This window comes from Neoarthrinium moseri (genome assembly GCF_022829205.1).
Source record: "Neoarthrinium moseri strain CBS 164.80 chromosome Unknown scaffold4_Wmoseri_CBS_16480, whole genome shotgun sequence".
Taxonomy (NCBI): Eukaryota; Fungi; Ascomycota; class Sordariomycetes; order Amphisphaeriales; family Apiosporaceae; genus Neoarthrinium; species Neoarthrinium moseri.
Genome location: NW_026055118.1, coordinates 938166 through 953656, shown reverse-complemented (window position 1 = coordinate 953656; position 15491 = coordinate 938166). Strand labels below are relative to the sequence as shown.

The following is a 15491-nucleotide window of genomic DNA, read 5'->3' as shown; positions in this document are numbered from 1 at the left end:
ACTAACCCTTTTAGGCACCAGCGGCCACTGTCGACTGTGAATGGGAGGCGCGACCGTAATCTGATTGGTGACTATTTATAACCACATTTTACAGTTTACACCGAAGTGTTGTCGGACGCATTGGCAGTCAGCAAGCTCTCTGGCAGTTCTTCGCCTCAGGTAAATAAGTTTGTCCTCTTTTCGAAGACTAATCTAGCTAAACGCAGATAATACTATAGACGGAAAGTGCAATTCATCTCAAGGCACAAATATTTTCATGTAATCAATTCAGTGAGCTTGAAGATGCATTGCGATGGATCCCTTGTGGCTTCACTGAGGACCATGCAACGACGGCTGAATATGATTACCAATTACACAATTTGTGTTGGAGGCTGCCATGATGTGTGGCTTGTGGAAAATGGCATTCGCCATTATAGCTAAAACACTCAAAGGGACACTGGCATTCCAGTACTTAAACCTAGCTTCTGACGGCTGAGCTTCCGAGGATTCGCTTGTGGCTCATCTAATAGCAAACCTTCATTTCCCAACCTATGTATCTGTTTGAATTATATCGATAGTAATTGACTCTAGGATATTCCATATCTTGTTGAATTACTAGGATCAACTTCCTCGCTGCCGTGCTGGAGTTCGCAGTGTCATTCTACCACCGAAAACACCCATCGTCCCAAAAGATGCCATCACTTGATCAGAACCCGTCAAGTTACAGAGAGTGAGCACATCGAAGCTTCCGTATACATCAAGAATGAAAGAGTCTAACATCTCAATTTTCACAGGATACGGCGGAAGCCATCAGCTAGAACCATCTCGTCAATGAGCTGTGAGCCTGATATCACCTTGCGTACTCATCTGGATAAGAAAATGGTGTCCTTCGTGTTAAGGACAAACAATCATGCCAGTAAACAGGATCAATCCAGCTTTCTTCTTGGAATTGGGGGCCAGTTCAAATCGACTTAGATCGTGAGAAGAGGCATGGAATCAAAGTCACCAGTACAGTGCAATAGTCTCTGCCGATGCGGCCCAAGGAAGCACTTTCCCCGGACACGGTCAAATGTGGCCCGCATGATCAGGCCCAGTCTTCAGCCCCACAGGACGCAACGTTTGCGCCGCTCTCGGACGCGCCGCGGAGTGAGGGTAGCCTCTGCTTGTATACGAGGGCGTTAATATCAACTGTGATGTTTTAACATGAATGCATTATCTAAAACGATTGTCCACTAGGCCAAATATTCCATACTTATACATCTTACACAGTTGCTTCAGTAGCTTCGACTACTCGATCAACTAATCGTTTTTCCCATCCCTCTAACCCGTCATACTCTCTCCATACTTCTCAGTTGTTCTTTTCCCAGTTCGACCCGTCTGGAAATTTGGCTTCAATCTTGGGAACTACACAACTCCATCGCTTGGAGCAGTCATTGACAATAGGCGTGTTACCACCCTCGACCTATTGTAAATTAGCTATCTTTGGTTTGCAACTTCCAGAATGGTGGTGATCATACCCATCTACAAACCCATGGACCTTTATGGCAACCTAACGGAGAAATGCCCTTTTCGCAAAGATTCGCATGAGCACGAGCTGAAGACATTGAGGACACGTCCCATTCCTTCCAATCGGCGACGTGCTTTACTTGGAGAATTGGGTTCGTAAGCCCCTGGAGCTCCCACCCATCGCGCTTGGTAAAATTGACACTAGCACAAGCAGAAATGAGTAAGCAGGCTTCACCACAATGATTCGCACGGTGGCTTCTCTCGGCACCCGTCTGTTCTCAAAACTCACCTGAACTCTCCAATCCTTGAATCGTCGAAGTATTGCCGGCCCCCGACGAAGCAGTTCTTATAGTCGCCCCTATTCTAGAAATACTCCTTCTTGCCACCGTCGTTGCATTCAACCGTCACAAAGCAGTTTCCCCCGTTCTTGGTCGTGAAGAAGACGTCACACATGTCCTTATTATCTTTGAAATCCTGTTCCATTACGTTAGTCGGACTGCATGAAACTTGCACTTTAGTACCTGTGGTCATCTAGAACATACCCAGCCATCCTTCTTGTCACTCTCGGTGAAAACCCCAATGGCCTTGAGGATCTCCTTCACAAGCTGCGCTCCTGCAAGGAATGTGTCGCCCCCTCCCCCGCGAAGCTGGAGCGTCTGAAGAGATGGATCGCCTTGAATTACTGCAGGAGATGCGTTTGCTCTCTGCAAGCGCTGCAACTGTAAGATAACGGACAGAAACCATCTTGGATTTTGGCTATTGAATTTCGCGAAATTTAACTTGCACATGATATGGTTCTAATTTATTTTAATGTGATTGATAGTGTAAGTTAAGAAGTTGAGTAATATGATTGAAAATCTACTACTCTTCTGTTCTCATATAGAGGCATATATAAAAGGCTCCGTGATACTTGCCAAACGGCAGAGTTTATAAATAGTAGCATTCAGCACGTATAATCATGTCTTGGCGGCGCAGGTGGAATCTGAGGCTATCATTGTATGCTGTCATCGTATGCTGTTGTATGCTGTTGACGTGTGCTGAATGATTATCACTCCTACCGTTAGGCGACATTCTCTGCCAAGCTCATGGTGTATGCCACCCAAGATTCTGTTGATATGAACATTGTTTAACCAGGATCTCTCTTAAATACCTGAGAGGGCCGAAAGGATCTCTACGTAGGTTTGGAAGGCTCCGATGGCCTCTACGCAGCATGCATAACTCCTTTCACCGTGGCGTCAACATACACTCTAATTATTGGAGGAGTCAGAGCCCCTCGTTGACATCATTATCTTCATAGCACTGCCAACGGCCTTCTGGATATCAAAGGAGCAAACACCGTATGCTGCCCTTCAATTGGTCATTTGCAATCCTTACAAGGAGCGGTCTTAATCTCGCGTAGCTAGTTTAACAACGGCGTGATCAGTGGCGGCCTTGGCACCTCCATCTCTCAAAGCTCTTTTCATTGTTGCCTGCTTCATCTAAGAGGTCATATCTAATGATAGGTTGCTGAAGTTTTAAGCATGGTCATCAAACTAGGGAGTAAAGAGGCAGGGTGCGCCGACGATGCTGGAGGAGTGGGCGACAATCTTCGAGGGGGAGAGTACGTCACTGCCTCGCAGTCTGCTTCTCACGGAGGCTACACGCAGGTCATTCGAATGCTGCTGGATGAAGGCGCTAAGCATCAATGCTCAGTTGAAAAAAAGAAAAACCCTACAGCATTTCAGGCCGCCCCAAATGGTGAACATGAGGAAGCCTTTGCAGATACTGCTGGACGAGGGCGCTAATCTGAATATGGCGAGCAATGAGAGATGCTGAATGGAAATATCGAAACGACCATGCTTCTTTTCTGATACAGTGCTCATCTTATTCTCGCTTGTATTCACGGTTGGCAAACTCTCTATTTGGCGTCAAACCAAGGACATGTTGACCTGCTAAAGATTCTCCCGCACAAGAGTTCTGACCGGATCATTTCGAAACAGAGGTGGATAAGAAAAGTTAGTAAACTGGCGTCACCAAAAAACGAGAACCGACAGACCAAAACATTCTGTCGATGTGTAAACAAGACAAGACGCATTCTGTGCCTGATGGATTGGGTGTTTTGTAGCTGATATCCATATAGTCGATGTAGTCACTCACATTGCTTCAGAGGCCCCAAAACCACTGTCGATAACCAATGCCAGGATCGGTGGAACGGCTGTGTTTGGCGCTCTCTTCTCGTTAGTGATTTCAATCCTCAGCGAATCGAGATCTTTGCTGCAACGGCGACGTAAGTATGCCTGACATTGCCGAAGTCTACCACATGGCAGTGTTGCCTGGCTTCTCACATAGCTTCGTTGCGGTGGAAGTCATTTTTATTGGCAGTGCAATAAACATTGACGTTTCAGCGTTAGTGTACAACACTACAATTCCAGGATAAAACGAGGGCGTCTCTTAGTCGAAAATGCATAAGAAAACTCGAATCAGTCGTTTTGCAGTCTCAAACCCATGGTCGTAGTGCTATGATATGGCTAGATATGATATATCTAATTCATTGGCAAAAAACTTGAATCTGCATATCTTCGGCCGTGAAAGGGAAGCTTTCACCCAAGCTGGAGGGGATCAGTGAAAAGAATGTATGAGAGCAATGAAACTACTCAATAGACTTGGAATCGAACTTTAGGCTCGAGCTACGTCATTGCTGGCCACCAAGAGGGGAGATCCAGAGATTTTCAACGTTATCCTTCAGAGTAGCGCGAAATCTACAATTGTTGACCATAGGGTAGGGAAAATTCACTCATCTATATTTAGGTCACTCATAATCCTCCTTCAGTTGATAGTCACAACAGAGAAGTACCATGCATAAGGTTCATGCATGCTCGGTTGAAACAAGCCCCCTAGAATTTTTCCCCCGGCCGAGTGAGCTTTCAGCCTTGAATGATTGCTTTCGATGATCCTCATTATTGTGGTGTTGTATGAGATTCTGTTGCTGCTCATTCATATTTGGCGATGAATTTAGAATACTGACAACGGTAGAAAGAAATATTTAATTCAATTCTGGCTTCCAATGAAAGCCTAGACACCATGAACCATAACTTAACAACTTTATGATGATTGTTGACAAGATCAGGTCAAACAGTAATAGAGGTCAAGATTTCAGCTTATTCGGAATTTTCCATTATTGCTAATATGAACGGGAGGTTAGATTCAGATGTGCTTGGCAAAAGCCTGGACAAGGCAAGTATGCAGCATGTAGCCCGTTCGCATACTGGCAAAAGAAAGGTGAAACCTTCTCGTTAACGAAGTTAGCCATGTGGCGGTCCATCTCCAGTCCTACTCGCTGTGTGTAGCAACTTTTTTCAGCTCGCTCAGCCCCGTTCATCCTCGGTCAACCTTCCTCAGCCCACTTCTGCCGTACCGGGTTAGGTCGAAGTGTTTTGATTCTCGGGTACCGGACCTTGCGCCATATTTCTGTTAATAGTTTTCATTGCATGCACAGAAGAGGTGGGCGCAAGAGACAGTCCCGTAGAAAGCGCCGCATCTTGAAAGATTACGTGAAAGATAGCTCCAAATATTCGAAGTGGCCTTACCGGAAACAAGTCACCCATCATAAAACTCGTCTGCGACCAATGCCAGCTCATAACAAGAGGAATATGCACAGCTCTTACCTGAAGATTCAAAAGGAGGCTAACTCCAGTCTCAGTTGGACTGCGCTGGTGTGTAGGTCAGCGAAGTGGCGCACGAACATGATAGCTGAAAATTTTGGGATGCCATTGAGTTATATAGAAAAATTCAGTATCTCCCTACAGCAGCCATGCAGCATTGCCTCTCATAATTGCTTGGCAATAGGGACATTCTGCGTACTCATTGTCGCATGTCTCACTGAGCCATGAACAACCTTTGCTTGGCAATGATATCGCTTGCCCGAAAACGCCGCTGCATACCTTCAGCGCTTGCAAGGCTGCGTCGCGTGACCATCATCAAAACCAACCGACCATGGCAAGTTCGCTTAATTTGAAAGCCACGGAAGTATGTCTGAGACTCATGGATCACGAAGGTCAAAGGCTAACAGGAGTCATCGTGGGCTGAGCCCAGCCCCAGTCGTATAGGCAACGCAGGTAGAATACTGTATTGGGAAGTTGGGGTTCCAAGAAGCAAGGTATAAAAACTCAGCTCCTGACTGTACATTTTCCAAAGGGACACACTCCGTATATCTCACCAATTACAAGTTAGCCACATTGTCTTCTCAAGGCGAAATTATCATCAGAAACTCATGATGCAGTTCCACGCACTGTTTTGTGGTCTTCTTGCTGCGTTGACCGCTGCATTGGATCCTTCACTGACATCGTCTGACTCATCTTGGATCAGCTCCTCGTCTCTCGCATCCTCTACCCCTTGGCTCACACCTAGCTCTGGGACAACCACGGATTTCTCAGATACTACATTCATAACCAGTACCACTACGGAACCTACCACGACTATAATAACGCCCACATCCACCACCGAAACGACCTCATTTACGCTTGATCCAAGTCCACCAGCATGCGGAGGGGGCGGAACACAAGCATGTTGTGTTGGCCTTAAAGACAGATTGGGAGTACAGCCTTGTGAAGCCAGTGAGTATCCCAATCGCCTAGTGAAGGCTCATATCAGGTCTTTAACAAGCAACAAGTCTCCATCAAACCGAATGAAACACCCACTGCTGAGAAACTCAGACAAATATGCGCCAAACCCCTCACAGACCCGACTGGGAAAGAGTACAAGTATGCCGTCTGCTGCTGGGGGGACTTTTGCCTCCAACGATAAATTTGAGAAGTTGATCCAATTCGACCCGCAGAATGGCAGCTATATCCGTCGTCGGGTCGGGGCGACAGGATGCACAGTCGGTACGTGGGGAGCATAGGTGGAGCTGATTCTCTGCAATATTCAACAATGCAATGGCTCATGCGAGACTTCGAGGCTTATTCTTCACTGTTAGCCTCGAGAAATATTCTCACAGCTATGAAGGTTCTTTCGTTATCATTCCAAATTTGTGTTGTTGCTTCCGCGGAAAAAGGGGTAGCAGGTATTGGGTTTCTCGCATGCGACCTTTGTCTATCTTCCTTCATGTCTCTCCTTATAGGCACAGTATGATAAAATTGAGAGACTATGAATCTCATCAAAATTGTTATTTCTAACCGTAAACTCGCGAGCTTTTCCTCAGCCGTCTTGCTTGTCGTTTGCCTGAAAGCACTATCCGGTCTCTCCAAGATACCGCATGGCGACGCCGATTGACTTTCCACCAGGATGGCTATATCATTGCTCACCTACCCCTCTCCATTAGGAAGATTGTTTCCGCATCCTAGATAAGAAACACTATTTTCAGTGGCTACAGCAGCAATCGCGCGACTGCATTGTCTGGTTCGTCTACTTCGGCATCTCATTGACGCATTACCAATGACCATGAGCATTGAGCCATAACTCCGGCATGTTTTCTTTTCTTCTGCAGATATTCGCTGCTAGGGTCAAGTTGGTCAGGAATGTTTGAGAATATGTGTTGCAACTGGGTTGGAAGCCCCTGTGGCTTGGAGTGCATAAACTTAGAAACAGAAAGTAGTGCCACAAGCTGGAGCCTAGCCGGTTTCCGAGCGATGTAGAATACGGAAAAAATAAGCGAGAGAAAAGGGTTGCCAAGGATGAAGAAAGAGGTGTTTTGTACTTCACCAGTCACACTCCGAACATGCCAAGACAAGGTAGGTCTAGGTTTACAGGTGATGATATTTTCTCGTCCTGTGAGATATGAGTAACGATAAGTACAGCTCCAAGGACAAGTGTGTTCCGGCTACGCGCCAATACGTATCGCAAGCACCTTGAAGATTGTATGGACAATGCGTCAGGCCTTAGGCCGCAAGCATTGCCAATCGGGGCAGCGCTCACAAACATCATGTATATCCAGCGGGAACCTTTATCCGGCAGCTGATCGTTCTTCTTTTCATCGTAATATTTAATGTCTAGTGCTTATAGTGCTTCTCTTTGAGACAAACCAGCTTACTCCCGCTCACTAAGTTCAACCGCTTTCTTCATGTCGCATTGATAGCATAAACGCATAGGGGCACGTCAGATACATACCAGATCCGTCCTTCTATTCTACCGCGTTTGGGATGTATCCACCCTGCGCCCTCAATAGACTTGCGTGGATGAGAGAAGCGAAAGACCCGTCTCGTAGATATGCTTGGAATTGAGAGACGGTATTTTCTAGCTTGGGTACAGAGCGAGTTGATTGTGAATTTAGTAAACAGTCAAGTAGGGTTTCAGGTTCCTGCCAGATACCCGTTTAGCTAGGTAGTTGTGGAGTTGGCCGGCTTAGCAGCGCGGTTTCCAAGCATGTCTGGGAATGTGAGAACGGCGCACAACTTATGCGCACGCCTCCCAGTTGAGTTCCATCTGAATTACTTGCTATATTCCCATGTACTACATAATGCTTAAGATGAGACTTTCGAGCTGGGCTCGAGTGTATCTTTGGGTGCTTCGCTTTGATATTTGGGAGTTCTTTCGCCAGCTCGCCACTTGAACTTGCTTCCAGGGTGGTCTTCTGGTAGCCTTCTCGTTCCAATGTAAGCTTCCCTCGCAGTCGCACCCTCTTTCTCTACGTCAGCCCTGAAAATTCCACGACGCTGCAGCTCGGGAAGCAAGTAGTCGATAATGTCTTCAAACGTCCCCGGGTTGGTGATATGAGCCAGATTGAAACCATCTACATCGGAAGCTTCAACCCATCGCTCCAACTCGTCGGCGACCGTGGTTGGACTACCAATCACCTTTGCTTGGAGCCCCCCAACACTCAAATATTCGACGATCCTCTGCTTGTTCCAGGGGAGGCTATCGGTTCCAGGAACCGTGGCTGCCCATCGACGTATAATGGACTGTATTCGAGGCGAGTCACTGAGGCGGAAGTCCTCATCGTCTGCATATGTGGACAGATCCACTCCCGTCCATCCGCCGAATAGGGCCAATGCGCCTTCTTTGTCAGCGTATTTCAAGTGTTCGTCTCTTTGCGCATAAGCTTCATCATCTGTGGGAGCCACGATGACTTGAATGCCAAGGATGACTTTCAAGTGATTCGGGTCTCGTCCTTCCTTTTCGGCCACTGCCCGGATGTTCTTGACTGTCTGGTGCACAGCCTCATGGGTCTGCCCTCCAATAAAGATGGCCTCCCCATGTTTACCCCCGAATCCGTTTCCTGCTTCCGAAACCCCTGCTTGGAAAAGAAATGGGGTGCGCTGGGGCGAAGGCTCGCAGAAGTGAGGGCCAGGCACCTCGAAATATTTCCCCTTGTGGTGGATTTGACGGACCGCATCGTTGGCGATGTAAACACCACCTTCTGTATCCTCTATGACGGCATCGTCTCTGAAGCTTCCCTCCCAAAGCTTGTACAGGACTTCCATGTACTCGTGGGCAATCGCGTACCTCTCATCGTGAGGGATCTGTTCCTTCAGCCCGTGATTACGAGCCGCGCTATCCAGGTATGAGGTAACGATATTCCAGGCCACCCAACCCTCACTCAGGTGATCCACCGTCGAAAGGCGCCTGGCGAGCGCGTAAGGCTTTTCGTACGTGAGACTGGCAGTGACTCCAAAGACCAAGTTCTTTGTTGCTGCTGCCATGGCCGGCACTAGGTACAGCGGGTCGTTGACGGGGAACTGTGCGCCCGAGGCCAAGGCTGGAACCACGTTCGCTGGTCCCTTGTACACGTCGTAGGGACCGAGGGTATCTGCAATGAACATGGCATGGAAGTTGGCCTTGTCTAAAAGCTGCGCCAGTTCAATCCAAAATGACAGCTTTTTGTAGTGCGCAGTCTTGTTCCGCGGGTGTCTCCATTGCCCTGGAGCCAGGTGACCTGGCGTATTCATCACGAAGGCATTCAGAATGAGCTGCTTCTTTTTGTCAGGCCCATTACTGCCGTTGCTTGTTATGTGTTCGGCCATTTTCCCAGACCTTCTGCGTTACGAATTCAATGCTTCAGGTGTAGGTATTGAAGTGATATTGAAATAATTAGATTCGTACACTTGAATGCACAGCATCTAATACACATCGGAAATGAATCCCATTAAGCGTCACATCATACGGAGTAGGTAAACGAACTGGTGGGGTATATGCAGATCGCGAAGCACGTAAGGTATCTTTTGATCTGTGATTGGATAGTACAGAAACTGGCCCACTCCAGAGGCTTCGCCATGCTGAAGCTATAGCACGCCATCCGTGAAGTTGAATTCTGGCAAGGATGCAGCATGCTCAATACTTATGAGTGGTCGACGTCTCAGCTAACGCGATACCGGGCAGCACGGCGTGACACGAAATACTATTGGCTAGCGGGGTTCTATCGCCGTCGTTGCCGGCCTCGCAGAACCCCAGTGGCACCGGCTCGCGTGGAAGATCTCTAACGCGCCCGTTTCGAGCATTTGAACCGCCTGTGTCTCGAAGCCATCTGGTGGCGAAGAATGGATGACACGGATCGCCTTAGTCTTGCAATAAAATTAATATCTACATAAGAAGCACTTAAAAGTATCACTGTTATTGGGTATTCCTTAACTGTCTCATCCACACCAAACGCTTTCTTCTTTGGAGAGTAAACACAGATTGTAATCGCATTACGAAGCTATCACGACCTACTGTCACATCAGTAACCTGGCTTCCGCCCTGTGGATGGCTACGGGTCATGTTATCCGACAGTCGAATCAAACCGGGCTAGTTATGAATCGCAGTTATGAATCGCAGGGCATGGGAGCATCACTCTTAGCAGCCGGACTGGGGAACATCATTTCTCAGGGTCGGGGCAACACTGCGTCTCTGGCACCAAAGAGCCTAGACTAAAGGGTTTCCGGCTCGAGCGTGCGTTTGACCCGTTCGATGGCTCTTTATCGTTTTAGTACGAACTATATACCTTTGAGCAGTTATGAGCACATTGCATGTGGTGCTGCCATCAGTAGACAGCCCGTATTGAGAGCGAGGTGCAAACATTCAGAGACACCCGGCTGAACTCACCTGGTTTGACCCATCTTGACTCGTGTAACGGGGAACTGGTATGACAATGGCAATAAAACACGGAACCTCGATCCATTCGCAAGTCATGGAGGCTGTGCCTTGCTTGCTAGGCAGCAGTAATTACATGCAGTGGGCCGTAGGACTGCGGCTTGCGTTGCAGGTATTAGGCTTGTGGTACACGATCGATAGCAGCTGCGACTTCAACACAGCATCTGACGACCCACACAGCGACGAGAAGCTGGCTCTGGCCGTAATCCGCGGGAAACTCGGTATTCGGATATTGGTATACTCATGGTTCGCCAAGTCTCCGCGAGCCATCTGGGTGCAGATGGGGAAAATGTACGGTGACATGGCCCCTACGGCGCAGCTGGGCCTCGCATGTGCCCTGTCAGAGATTCAACGGGTGCAATATGACAGCACGGCCGAGTTCATCGACGCTTTTGCCACGCTGCTGAGAAGGATGAAGGTCGCCGGGTTTGAGCCAATGCCCTGGCTGCTTGTAGAGCGGCTCATTGCAGCAACCCGGATGGATTTCCCGGAATTGAGGGCGCGGATCGAGTGCGCGAGAATGGCACGAAATGGACGCCTGCCCGGCTTTGAAGAGATGGCGCTGATGTTGCGAGGGCTAGAGTTTGCTAGGACGAACAGGGGATGAACATAGCATAGTAACGACCTCCGGAGGATGCGGTTCAGCAGTGATGTGCGGGACTTTGATGGGGCAGGAAGAGCGTGAGGTTCAGATAGCCCACTCTACGCGGGAGTAAAGGAAACTCCGAGTGTAATCCATCTCGGGTTGCCGCGCCCAGCTTGAGAGCCAAACCCATTGAGAACCCAGTACATTGGATGTCTTCATATTTACCGACATCAACAAGTTTGTCATAAGGACCTCACCAAGGCTCAAAGAACACAGTCCCAATCCAGCTTAGACACTACCTAACTAAGGTACCTGACATTGGCCGTCAATCAGCCCATTGGGGAATCCATGGTGTTTGGGAGGGCCGGGGTTTGTTGTGGGCCTACCGCATTCAGCGCCGACGCGGGTCAGTGGGCTCTTGGCGTGTTTCTGGCCTGTGCGCCCGTCCCTATCCCGCCTTGCCGCCCGCTGGCTTGGCTGGATCCCGTCAAAAGCGCCGTAGGGCGTTGCCAGGTCAACGGCAGCAAGGCGCAGCGCAAACAATACGCATGCGACAGTCCAGGATGCGACGGAGGGCCGCCACCAATATCAACCGGCACTGGTAGGGGTTGCTTAGCTTGAGTTCTCCTGTCGACTTCATTCTCAGCCGGGGCACATCTTTCTCTGTCGTCAAGCACAGCAGCAGCATCGACAACCACGCCCGACCACTAGTAACTTCGACCTCACCTCATCCAGACGGGCAGCAGCGCGAGCTAGATGCGCTGACTCGACCTTGTCGCATTCCTACTTCACCTAGCAACCTGACCTCGCTGTCTCATCTGCGGCATTGTCGGTATTCTGGCTGACAATAGGCGATCGCTATGGACGGCCGAAACTCGTCATCGCGTCCGCCGGACTATGCTCTGCCCTCCTACGACGATGATCTCGACACACCAACGGGGGGAAATTCGGCAGCCGTGAGGCTACTCACGTCCATGGAGGAGCCGCTGCCCGAATCTCGTCCGTACGTATTGCCCCGACTGGCCCTGTCCTCCCCCTTGAGCCTCATTCCCCCTCCTCTCCTTCTGTGCAAGAGTCAGCCCCAGGAACAACAGCAAGGGGCAGGTGAACTTCGGACAAGGCAGGCAGATCCGCCAAAGGTGTCAACGCCAGAATACTTGGAAGCTCTCAGGAAGCAAGAAGATGGACCAACACCCAAGTCTATCTCCTCTGAGAACCCGTACTCATCAGCACCCAAGTCGCCAAAACGCAAGCCCGTTGTCAAGGTGCAACGCTCTTCAACTGTGAAGTTACAGAAGAAGAAAAAGCCCGACCAGGTTGTCGAGGCCGCAGTCTCACAGAACCTCCCCACCATACCTGAGGGTCCCTCACCGAGGAGAAGTTCTCTCCTCAGCAAGAACTCAAAGAGTCATAGCACTCTGCGAAACCAAGATCAATCTCCTGGTAAACAAAGCTCACACAAGACTCCGAATAGTATACGACCGACTCCGCGACGTTCGTACCAGCCCTCCGTCAACTCTCTGGATTCATCTTTCCTCGACCCTCCACATATACCCCCACCGACCTCGTCGTACTATCAGCCCCGCGAGAGTGGGTCGCCAACTCGGCCCTGGACTCCGTCCTCGAGGATGTCAACCAATTCCGATTTCCGACGACCGCCCGCCTCCAACCTACACTACGAACCAGTTGACATCAATGGAAGCCCTCGTCCAGGCACTCCCTCTTCACAGTATGGTGGCAGTCCCCGTAGACCATTGCCCCCTGCGCCACTGTTTTCTGCTTCGGCTCGCAACTCATCGTATACAGCAGACGATGCTACAGTCAATATTCCACTAGATCCCGACAACGATGATGTCTTCGGTCCTGGGGGAGACATGGGAAACCACCGCGACTCGTATGCTGCGCAGTCCCAGATGACCCTCAACGAGGAACCCGAGACGCCTTACAACGACAAGGACGAATTCTACGCGGAGCTGCCCGACGGAGAACAGGAACGCCGCGGTGTTCGCGCGCCTCAGGTCTCAAGGAAAGCTGTTCAGCTTATCAACGGCGAGCTTGTCCTGGAGTGCAAGATCCCGACTATCCTCTACAGTTTCCTTCCGCGAAGAGATGAGGTCGAGTTCACCCATATGAGATACACAGCCGTCACTTGTGATCCCGACGACTTCGTCGAGAAGGGATACAAGCTGCGACAGAACATTGGCAAGACAACACGAGAGACGGAGCTTTTCATCTGCGTCACCATGTATAACGAGAACGAGATTGACTTCACACGCACAATGCACGCTGTCATGAAGAATATCAGCCACTTCTGCGGGCGCAACAAGTCGCGAACCTGGGGAGAGAAAGGTTGGCAGAAGATCGTCGTTTGTATCGTGTCGGATGGAAGAATGAAGATCCACCCTCGGACCCTCGATGCGCTGGCCGCTATGGGTGTATACCAGCACGGTATCGCCAAGAACTTTGTCAATCAGAAGGCTGTGCAGGCCCATGTGTACGAGTACACGACTCAGGTCTCGTTGGACGCCGATCTGAAGTTCAAGGGTGCCGAGAAGGGCATTGTGCCATGCCAAATGATTTTCTGCCTGAAGGAAAAGAATCAGAAGAAGTTGAACTCCCACAGATGGTTCTTCAACGCTTTCGGGAAGGCACTCAACCCCAATGTCTGCATTCTTCTTGATGTTGGCACGAAGCCTGGCAGCAACTCGTTGTATCATCTTTGGAAGGCTTTCGACCAAGACTCCAATGTCGCAGGCGCTTGTGGTGAGATCAAGGCCATGAAGGGCAAGTATGGGACCTCGTTGCTGAACCCCCTCGTTGCTTCTCAAAATTTTGAATACAAGATGTCCAACATCTTGGATAAGCCTCTTGAGTCGGTCTTTGGCTACATTACAGTTCTGCCAGGAGCCCTGAGTGCCTATCGGTACCATGCCCTCCAGAACGATGAAACGGGACACGGCCCGTTGAGCCAGTACTTCAAGGGAGAGACGCTGCACGGCCAACATGCCGATGTGTTCACCGCAAATATGTACCTAGCTGAAGATCGTATTCTCTGCTGGGAGTTGGTGGCGAAGCGCAACGAGAGATGGGTCCTGAAGTATGTTAAAGGTTGCACTGGCGAGACTGATGTTCCTGGTAAGTTGGGCCTCCGAAAGAAAAACATCCTAGTTCCATGCTGACTCCCCAAATAGATAGTGTCCCGGAGTTCATCTCACAGCGACGCCGATGGCTCAACGGTGCCTTCTTTGCTGCCGTGTACTCTCTTGTGCACTTCAAGCAACTGTGGCAAACGGACCACACTATTGCCCGCAAAGTACTGCTTCACATCGAGTTCTTCTACCAACTTTTGCAGCTCTTGTTTACCTACTTCTCCCTCGCCAACTTCTATCTTACCTTCTACTTCGTTTCTGGCGGTCTCGCGGACCCATCTGCCGATCCCTTTGGCCACAACATCGGCCTCTACATATTCACCATCCTTCGATACGCCTGTGTGCTTCTCATAAGCATGCAGTTCATCATCTCGCTGGGCAACAGGCCTCAGGGTGCTAAGAAACTCTACCTTACCAGCATGATCGTTTACGCCATCATTATGGCCTACAACACCTTCGCCTGTATCTATATCGTGGTGACACAGTTCACGAAGAAGGATGGCAACGAGAACGCTTTATCTCTAGGCAACAATGTCTTCACAAACCTGATCGTCTCGGTCGGTTCAACCGTCGGCTTGTACTTCCTCATGTCATTCATGTACCTCGACCCTTGGCACATGTTCACCTCCGCGGCCCAGTACTTCATGCTCCTCCCTTCATACATCTGCACCCTGCAGGTCTACGCCTTCTGTAACACGCACGATGTAACATGGGGGACCAAGGGTGACAACGTGATGAAGACAGATCTTGGAGGCGCTGTGGGTAAAGGCGGCCTGGTCGAACTAGAGATGCCCTCTGAGCAGCTCGACATTGATTCGGGCTACGACGAAGCCCTCCGCAATCTTCGCGACCGAGTCGAGGTGCCTAGTCCTGGCGACAGCGAGGCTCAGATGCAGGAAGACTACTACAAATCCGTGCGAACTTACATGGTGGTCAGCTGGATGATGGCCAACGCCATCCTAGCCATGGCAGTCTCTGAGGCCTACGGAAGCTCTGGCATTGGCGAGAACTACTACCTGCGCTTCATCATGTGGGCCGTGGCGGCGCTGGCGCTTTTCCGAGCCATCGGCTCCAGTACGTTTGCCTTTTTGAACTTGGTGAACATGGTGGTCGAGGGCCGTGTGCGCATGAGCATCAAGGTGCCCCAGTGGATGGGCGGTGTTGGGAGCAAAGTCAGCGAGGCCATGAGTAGTGTGGGCAGTAGCCTTGGCAGTAGCTTGGGCCGCTAA

The 15491-nt window shown here is 49.9% G+C and overlaps 4 protein-coding genes across 4 annotated transcripts; 2 read left to right on the top strand and 2 right to left on the bottom strand.

Moving 5' to 3' along the window:
• Positions 1-1327: 1327 nt before the first annotated feature.
• Positions 1328-2229, bottom strand: JN550_002088 (uncharacterized protein; the record flags this gene model as incomplete). The annotated part of the gene is made up of 6 exons (XM_049313344.1): positions 1328-1441; positions 1509-1686; positions 1775-1789; positions 1859-1959; positions 2028-2167; positions 2217-2229. 6 exons carry the CDS (start codon positions 2227-2229, stop codon positions 1328-1330), a joined length of 561 nt encoding a protein of 186 aa, XP_049176149.1.
• A 5693-nt stretch (positions 2230-7922) lies between these two features.
• On the bottom strand, positions 7923-9422 carry JN550_002087 (uncharacterized protein; the record flags this gene model as incomplete). Its single annotated transcript, XM_049313343.1, has 1 exon — positions 7923-9422. One exon carries the CDS (start codon positions 9420-9422, stop codon positions 7923-7925), a length of 1500 nt encoding a protein of 499 aa, XP_049176148.1.
• Positions 9423-10564: 1142 nt separating this feature from the next.
• Positions 10565-11134, top strand: JN550_002086 (uncharacterized protein; the record flags this gene model as incomplete). Its single annotated transcript, XM_049313342.1, has 1 exon — positions 10565-11134. The coding sequence occupies one exon, from the start codon at positions 10565-10567 to the stop codon at positions 11132-11134; it is 570 nt and encodes a 189-aa protein (XP_049176147.1).
• Positions 11135-11973: 839 nt separating this feature from the next.
• JN550_002085 (uncharacterized protein) lies at positions 11974-15491 on the top strand (the record flags this gene model as incomplete). Its single annotated transcript, XM_049313341.1, has 2 exons — positions 11974-14248; positions 14305-15491. The coding sequence occupies 2 exons, from the start codon at positions 11974-11976 to the stop codon at positions 15489-15491; spliced, it is 3462 nt and encodes a 1153-aa protein (XP_049176146.1).